Source organism: Pteropus vampyrus, unplaced genomic scaffold (assembly GCF_000151845.1).
Source record: "Pteropus vampyrus isolate Shadow unplaced genomic scaffold, Pvam_2.0 Scaffold505, whole genome shotgun sequence".
NCBI lineage: Eukaryota > Metazoa > Chordata > Mammalia > Chiroptera > Pteropodidae > Pteropus > Pteropus vampyrus.
The window spans coordinates 840,629-849,095 of record NW_011889286.1 but is presented as its reverse complement, the minus strand read 5'-3'; the positions used below and the strand labels follow the sequence as shown (position 1 = coordinate 849,095).

General features: G+C 44.8%; 1 protein-coding gene across 1 annotated transcript in view; it reads right to left on the bottom strand.

Moving 5' to 3' along the window:
* The window catches only part of ZPR1 (ZPR1 zinc finger), a 10,386-nt gene extending 2,342 nt beyond the window's left edge, over positions 1 to 8,044 (bottom strand). The window contains exons 1-13 of the mRNA XM_011383191.2: positions 7,823 to 8,044; positions 7,480 to 7,641; positions 6,963 to 7,053; positions 6,521 to 6,591; positions 5,812 to 5,898; positions 5,545 to 5,667; positions 5,165 to 5,212; positions 4,928 to 4,994; positions 4,464 to 4,534; positions 3,677 to 3,766; positions 3,095 to 3,205; positions 2,358 to 2,444; positions 531 to 596 (exon numbers count right to left, since the gene is read on the bottom strand). Of these exons, the coding sequence (XP_011381493.1) occupies positions 531 to 596; positions 2,358 to 2,444; positions 3,095 to 3,205; positions 3,677 to 3,766; positions 4,464 to 4,534; positions 4,928 to 4,994; positions 5,165 to 5,212; positions 5,545 to 5,667; positions 5,812 to 5,898; positions 6,521 to 6,591; positions 6,963 to 7,053; positions 7,480 to 7,641; positions 7,823 to 7,993 (1,245 nt within the window). The 5' untranslated portion in view covers positions 7,994 to 8,044. The remainder of the gene's footprint in view (positions 1 to 530; positions 597 to 2,357; positions 2,445 to 3,094; positions 3,206 to 3,676; positions 3,767 to 4,463; positions 4,535 to 4,927; positions 4,995 to 5,164; positions 5,213 to 5,544; positions 5,668 to 5,811; positions 5,899 to 6,520; positions 6,592 to 6,962; positions 7,054 to 7,479; positions 7,642 to 7,822) is intronic.
* Positions 8,045 to 8,467: the final 423 nt, after the last annotated feature.

Here is an 8,467-nt window from a genome sequence, read left to right as displayed (position 1 = left end):
TGGGAAGCAATAGAGCCCACATGGGCCAGGAGTGGGATCGACCAGCCCCAGGCAGAATTAGGGAACAGCTTGCCTAAAATACTTTCTATCTGCACCTTCTTATGAAGTGTATAGCAATAGCCTTAATCGTGGAGAAACCTTAAAAAGTTTTGCCTGACCCACAGTAAATGCTGATGTTACTGTCAATCACCAGAATATCTCCCCGAATCAGATTAAAGCCTTTTAAGTTTCCCTATCTAGGCCTCTGGACAAGGCACCATTTCTCCTCACTCCACAATCAGATGTGCAGAATGAAAACTCTATTGCTGGACTTAGAACTGGGGACAAGAACTAAACTACAAGAAGGAACTTAGGTGTTCCCTTTTTTCCCTCTTGATACACAGTTCTCCCTTATGTTCCCACTTCGGCTAAGAAATTCCCTGATAAAGACCAGTTCATTTAGAACCATGTCTCTCAGTTTCTGGAGAAATGATATTCAAGGAAGGTCAGAAAATATATCTCCATGAAATATCAGGGAAGGTCTACTATACCTGCAAGTAGCTGTTTCCTGCTGGATCATTCATAATAAAGTGGGCCTTCATTTTACCCTCCAGGATCTAAAGAAGACAGAATATGTAAATTTTACATAGTAAGAAGAGGCTATGTCTGCCAGACAAGACATTTTACATCACAATATGCCCAAAGTTTCATGAACTAGTGAAATGAGGTAACTTTAAAAGTGGAGTAGAGAGGACCTAAAATAAGAACTGTCTGAAATCTATTTAAGAAGCAGTGTGACATCCCCAATCTCATCTCCCACTCCAAATAGGCCAACAAATGCCGTTCCTCCATCGAAGCAAAAGACTGAAGGATTCTGTGGAGGTTACCGCGACACATTATGGACTGAGGGCCACTCACCCAGTTGAGAGTACAGGGAAAGGAATCAAGATAGCAGAATAAAAGAAGTACCCTTGTTGGAAACAGACAGACATACTCCAGTCCTCTTCCCACACTCAGCTCTCAGAACACTGCCAGCCAAGCCTTCATGCTCAGGCCAGGAAACAGACCACCCACTGATGGGAAGCTGACTGGCCCAAGACAACAGACCTAAAGACTCTGGCATTGAAAAGACTCAGCCCCCTTGGGCTTTGGTGACCTCCATCAATAGGGACTGTTTGATGGTTGATTTTGCTGTGCCGGGTACTTCCATTTGCTATCATTTTGTAACACAGACATGCTGACCCTTTCCCTTCCCCTTTTCCCTGGGAAAATAAAGATTTATTCATACTGAAAAAAAAAAAAAAAGTCTCTGGCATTGGTGCTACCTTAACAAAATGACTAAGCTAAATCCCCCTACAATAAGCCCAATATCAACAAGACTCACCCCCCACTCAGGTTTTGTAGCCCTCCACTTTTAAATAGAAAATCAATGATTACCAGACATCTGAGCAAAGCCCCTAACATTGAAAGGAAAAAAAAAAAGAGGAAATAACAACAATGCAACGAAAATAAAGTGTCAAAAAAAAAACCAAAAAACCAACATTAAAATTCTGAAGAAAAAATACTATATCCTTAAAACAACAGGTGCTTTTTTTTTTTTTTTTTTAAGGCAGAGGGAGAGTATTCAAAGACCAAAACTCTTGGAAAATGAAAATATGTTAGTGGAAATAAAAAGCTCAATTGAAGGGTTGGAAAATAAAGTTGAGGTAATCTAAAGTAGAGCAAACACAAAGAAATTGAAAACTGGACAAAGAATAAGTAAATTATAGAAGACCAGAGAGTCAGTCTAATATTCTAAAACACAGGGGTTTCAGAAAGAGAAAACAGAGAGGAAGCAATTCTCAAAAGAATAATTTAAAAAATCTTCCTAGAAATGAGCCACATGAGCTTCCAGATTCAAAGGACCCACCAAGTGGTTGGGTAGTTGAAAACTGACCCCACACCAAAGCACATCCCGAAATTTCACATCACAGGGGACAAAAAAGTATGTTAAGAATAGGTCACGTACGAAAGATTAGGAATCAAAATGCTTTAAGACTTCTCAATAGCCAAACTGGAACGTGGAGGACATCAGTGCAATGTCTTTGGAATTCTGATGAAAAATATTTCCATCCTAGAATTCTATCCCCAGCCATTAATCTAGTGTGAAGGCAGAATAAAGACATTTTCAGGCATGTAAGGTCCCATGCACTTTTTCAGGAAGCTACTGAAAAAGATGCTCCAACAAAGAAAACCAAGAAAGATAACATGGGATATCAAAAACCAAGAGAATACCCAACATGTTTAAATGTTTAAAAGATGGTAAGAAAGGGTATGTAGCCTCTTGTTCACCAGAGCCCCAGGGCCACACAGGTAATGACCAGCCAGAGCCCTCTCACCTGGTCCAACTTATGGCTAAATTCCAGCAGTTTCTCCGTCTGGCCAGGATTGGAACTGTCACCCAGTGTAAAAGGATTCTTGGTCACCTGCAATAAATGTCATCCAAACTACTAGAATACTGGCTCTGTGTTTGATAGGTCTGACCATAAACCTCGTGGGGACAGAAGGGGGTGTCCAGTCAGGGAAGCTTGGTCTCCATTTATCCCACACCACTTTTCTAACCTACGCGGCTACTCCTAAGAGCGTATGGACTGATCTCCCAAGACAATAGGTAATGTGAAACAAACTATAAAAAAAGTGTTCTTACAACATGACCTCTAGTCATAATTTTAAGAAGAAATGCAAAGTATAATTTACAAAAAAAGACGCCTGACAATTGAGAATCGATTAAGCAAAATGATTCATCAGGAGGCTAAATATAAGGGCTAAGTCAACACACGTATGTCTATGTTGGGGAGTTTTAGGTGCTAAAAGGATCCTCATCCCTCATTTTATAGTGAACATGAAAACCACACAATCTATCCACATTGTCTGAGAGTTAAGGCCTGGGAATTCCCATTCAGAATTTCTCATAAGTCTATCATCCCAATCCAAAATAATATTTAAGTCTCTTAAATCAGCTTTAAGGCAAAGAAACCCCTAGTTATCAGCTCCAAAAACTACGACATCGATGTCTTCCAGCCTTTTCCCCCACAGCTGCACTGAAGCAGCCATGCACTATACTCAAGTGACTCACCAGTTCCCGGATGTCTTTCAGCAGCCCCTCCAGTGTGGTGAATTTGCCCCCAAGGACAGCCATTCCCAGTTCAAATTCCAGTTCTGGGATCTCCACACTACACGTCTCAGACTGTGAGATGAGAGATTTAAATCAGGAGCCACTAGAGAAAGTTAAACAGAGTTCTTTTGCCAAATTAATACCATCAATGAAAGTTTGGGGACAAAGTCAGCTATCCCAGTTTTCTGACTCTCCAGTTAAAGCTAGACTCACTCCTACCCATGTGAACCACAGGAATGGAATCGAATAAAGGGACAATGAGTCATGGCTCCAAGCTGTCAGGTATCGTGTCATCAGAGGCAAGAGACAAGAGCACTTTCAGAGCACTGCAGGCAAAAAACTGCCCAGTCATCAGAAAGAGCTTATGGGTTGCCTTCTGAATCTGCATGTCCTACCAAGGATTAACTTTGCTCAGGGATCATCAAACCCATGGAAGTAAGGAGGTACCTATCACATAGTCCCAGGACATAATTTAAAAAGACAATTTTTCCTAGATAGAGACAAGTCATGTAAGGACAGTCACTTTCCCAAGCAGGTTGTTACCTTGAGCAAATCTCTGGTCATATCTGAGGGATCTGTGATGTGCAGGCTGATCCTGGTGCCCAAGGGCTCTACTGCTCCTCCAGACTTCACCTGCACAGACGACAGAAGTCAGGAGCAGCAGAGAAGACTCACTTGGTGCCCCGGAAACCTCAGAGGGTAGGCCTGGACATCCGATCAGGCCCATTAACGGCTACAGAGCCTTCTAAACCAATAGTAGCAGCAATCACCCAAACCAAGTACACCAAGACCTGGCCAGGAACAGAGTGCCCAGTACCAGCAGCCTGCCAAAACTCACTGCAAGTTATCAAGAAACTCTGAATTTACCTTTAAAAAAATAATTGTTGGGGTTGAAAGGAACTTTCAACTGCATCCAACATGTGGATCCCCTTTATAACATTCTGGTTTAAGATAAACAGCTTATGCTTGAAAAATACACTCAAAGAAAGGGAATTTACAACTCTCCAAGACAGCCTATTCTATTTTCAGATAGATCTAGAAAATTTTTATTATCGAGTCAAAGTCTGCCTTCATGTACTCTCACCCCTCAGACGGGTGGGTCAAAAAATGGGTCTCCCCATTCCGTATAATCAAGCTTCAAAATCTCTTAAACAAGACATTTTCTTCTAATTTTTCTTCCCTAATTCCCAGTTCCTGAAAGGGTTCCTCACCCTGTATTAAACCTAAGACCCAATCCCCACCCCCCAATCCCAAAGCAGATTTAGGAAAGATGAACATTAAACAGACGTTACCCTCAAGCTAGTCTTCGTCCCAAATAGAGCCCACTCACCTCATTGGTCCGATGGCCGCAGTTCTCACAGCTGGTAGCCATGATGATAACCTCCTTAAAGTGGGGAATTTCTGTAAGATGAAGTTAAGGAAATCTGCTTCCAGGATAGCAAGATCACCTTCTGGGGAAAAACAAATCCAAACCCAAAACACACAGGACTGCAGGAAATAGACCACAAGCAGCAGCCTAATTTAGTCCTCCGGAAGAGGGCAATGTCACAACCCATAGTGATCCCTGTTCACAAATGTTTGCAGACATGGCTCAGGCCACACACAGGAGCCTAGAGACCATGGCCTAATTCTTTGAACCCAAAAGCCAAGGTGTATAGTCTCATCAATGGCAACATCTTCCTTATCACTTGGAATAAAATATGTGCTTTCCATGAACGGAGTACTCCTCAGCTTGAATATATTCTTCGTGCCTGAGTCAGATGAAGAACAACCCAACTGCCTGACAAAAGATACGAACTAGCTTCATGTTGGTCTGAGCCGGAGCATTGCATTCCGGGCAGTTTGTGTTGAATTGTAGCACCTGGAACACAACATGGAGATGTAGGATGAGCTCTCCCAGGGAGATGAGCCCCGTCAGGCTAAAGACATTCAGGTGATATGTTGGTGGTGGGAAGGAAGAGAGCCACTGAACAAGCATCAGTCTCAGACCACAACTCTGCTCCTTCCTCCAAAGAAGCCAAGTTGACTCACTTCATTTCTGAGATCGTCCTCTTCTGGCTTCTTTTCTGGTGCTTCTGCCTAAAGCAGCAGAGAAGCAAATCACATGTTGGCACATATACCTCAGCCTCCCCAACACCCTGCCCTGGAGCAAGAGAAAATCCTCTGGCTTGCTTCTGTTATCTGCCACCTCATGAGTTTAACAAGAAGCTAGAAAGCAAAGCCCCAGTCAAAAGAAAAACAGAATTTAAAATCACAGCCACTGCCGATCTTTATTGTAAAGTTTACCCTAAATCCTTGACGTGACTTAGATGAGAAGCACAAGCATGCTGAGATAGGGTACAAAGAGCAACAGCAGCAAAATAAGTTTTCACTAACTCCAAGCATTCTTCTGGCTTCTTCAGTTCACTTACCTGGAGCCCCAACATCTCTTCCTGCTGTGGAGTCCGGTTATAGTGTGTGATCACCAGGGCATCATCCTTCTGGGGAGCATGTGGGTTTTCCACAAAGCTGTTCCCCGAGGGGTCATCAATAATCTAACAGTGGGTGCAGAGTAATTACAAGAAATCATGTATGATCCTCCACCTACCATCAGACCAGACACTACAGTAGAAAAATCCCAGGCAGTCTTAATGATCTCTCCCGTAAATTTAGGACACCTAGATTCCCTCAATACTCACCAGAGTGAAAGGAGAGGCCACGTGCTTTAGCTCTCTCAATTTGACAATAAACTCATCAATTCTTTCCGCTATAGCTTCTTCATTTACCTGACATGAACAAGGAGTGAAAGCATCAGCCCTGCTGACAGACTTTATGCTCCCATTTCTTGTCATGCCCACATCATCTCCATCAGGAAGTCACTACCAGTCTAAGGATGAGTAGGTACTGAAAAGTCTCATACTTCACTCACAATAAGATGTAGCAAATAGTATGAAATTTAGGGTGCTGCCAGGTGGGCCTCATTTTCTCTCATTCATTTAGCTCTGGCACTCTTGCCATGTTAAATAAATCGGAGTCCTCTCATGGGGCTCTCCAGCCAGTTAGGAAGACAGATGACTAAATATGCAATTATGTTATTTGTCATAATAAGTGTAAGGAAAATGGAACACTCTAAAAGCGTAAACCCAAGAGGATTATAAAAGGCTCTTCAGAAGTAACATTCCTTTGTCTGAGATGAGGCCTGAAGAGAGGTTGGGGGAAGGAAAGTGGAAAGGACAGTAGTCACACATATGCAACATCCTGGAAGCTATAGCATCACCATGTGCTTCCCCTAAAAGTTCTCCAACATTCAGTCGGAGACAGTCAGCTACATGGAAAGCTGAATATTCTATTCAGACACATGTAAATAATTATTCCTTGAGCTGCTGCAATCAGAAAACGCCAGCTCACCCTTCGTGTGGGCTGATCCTGTTCCAGGCCAGAAATAGCTCGGCTGATCAATCCTTCAACAGTGGTCAGAGCTGGTGAATAAGAACAAAAGACAGGTGAGTCTTGGCTCTGTTATCAAGTGCCTGTATAACCCTGGGCAATTTACTTGACTCTCTGGGCCTTGATTTCATCTGTAAAATGAGATGGCTGGGAACAAGGTTCCATTCAGCTCTAATAAGAGTGATGCTAAAACTCTGTAATAAACATATCACAGTCTTACTATCACTGTCTACTATCTCAAGCTGTTTTTCTTAGGCTTTCTGCTAATATTAAACCAAAGTAGATCATAATGATTACATGGCCAAACCCATACACAGCCAGTAGACCTGGCACCAGGGATCTTGCAAGAAAGTAAGATTCCAGCTAGGCACGAAAAACCCATATACCATGATCTTAAACTTACCTCCCTTCTGGCTGAAGGCAGGAATTTCAAAATCCAGCTCTGGGATCCTTGTAGTAGCAGAGTCAGTCTTCACTACTTCTCTGTTCATGTCCTATGCAGAAAGAAAAACTTTCAGGCCAGAGAAGTCAGCAGTACCGCTTCTCCTCTGGAAATACAAGCCTGTCCCTCTCCCTCCATCAGACGCCAGCGCAGCTATTTCTTCCTCTCTCCACTCTGGGGAAACGGAATACTGCAGAATACTACATATGGCGTGTGAGCCAGGCTGCCCAAATGGTGAGAGTACTCTTCATAACATCTACTTGCTCATTTGATACCCTGACAAAATTTACAAAGCACTTTCACAAGTCTTATCTCACCTGAGCAGACGACAGCACCAACATCATTTTACAAAGAGAAAAACTGAGACTAGGACACTTAGGGAGATCTATTCAAGGTCCCACTGCCTGGACCAGAGCTCTGGCTCCAATCCTCAAGCTTTCGCTAAGACACCAGGGTACCTGCTCTGCGATCCTCTCACCTCCGGGGCCCTGACATTCAAGGAGTAGCGCACTCCTTGGTCCTGGATCCTGCCTGCCGACTGGATCTCCGTGTTGTTCCAGCCACAGTGCTCACAGGAAAAAGAGCTCACGATTATTTCTCTGAAAAAGGGTATCCTGGTGAGCAGGAGGCGCGTCACACCCTAGAGAAAAAGAAAAGAGCCAAATAAAAACCAACGAATCTCCAATTCCCTGTCTAATGACCCTCCAGGAGTGCCTCGCCTCCGGGTCCCCAACTAGGCCCACCTAGACGGGCGCCGACCCCCGCCCCCTCGCCGCCTCAGCCCAACTCTCCCGCTGCCCGCGGCCGCGCCCCCGCCTCACGTTGCGATAACAATTCATGCATAGCGACTCGATTTCGGTGGGCTGCTGCTCCTCGTCCTCGGCGCTGATAGGCCGGAACAAGCGTCCCGGGGCGGGAGCCCGGGCCGGGGCGGACGAGGGGGCAGCAGCAACCCCCGAGGGCCCGGGCTCCACAGCCCCGCTGGCCGACATCTCAGCCACGCGCAGTTCAGGCCGCAACTTCCGGCTTCCACTACTCTCGTGGCACCACCTCTTCCTCGGGCACTTCCGGTAGCTGCCTCACTGCCCTTTCTTAAAGAGGCCGCAGACTTTGGGTCCCTAACCATGAAGAGTTTACCTGTTGCTAGGATTATACACCCTAGACTTCCATAGCCAGCCGGATTGAGGCTTTGCCTCCACCTCAGTTCAGGCGTCACTTCTCCCAGGACGTCCTCCCAGACCCAGGGCATTGCTTTGCTCCTTTGCAATAGCACCATCGCACAGGGTTCTAACTATTGGCCATAAGTCTGAGTACAAAAGCCTTGACAGCAAGGCGCCAGGCTTGTCCCTCAGCATCACTGAGGAGTGCGCCCTGACCTGGGCTTCCTTCAATCCACGATTGGACCAGATGCTGCTTCGGCTCTAGTCCCTCAGTCTCTCAATCACTCGGGTTCTTCTCACTCCCTA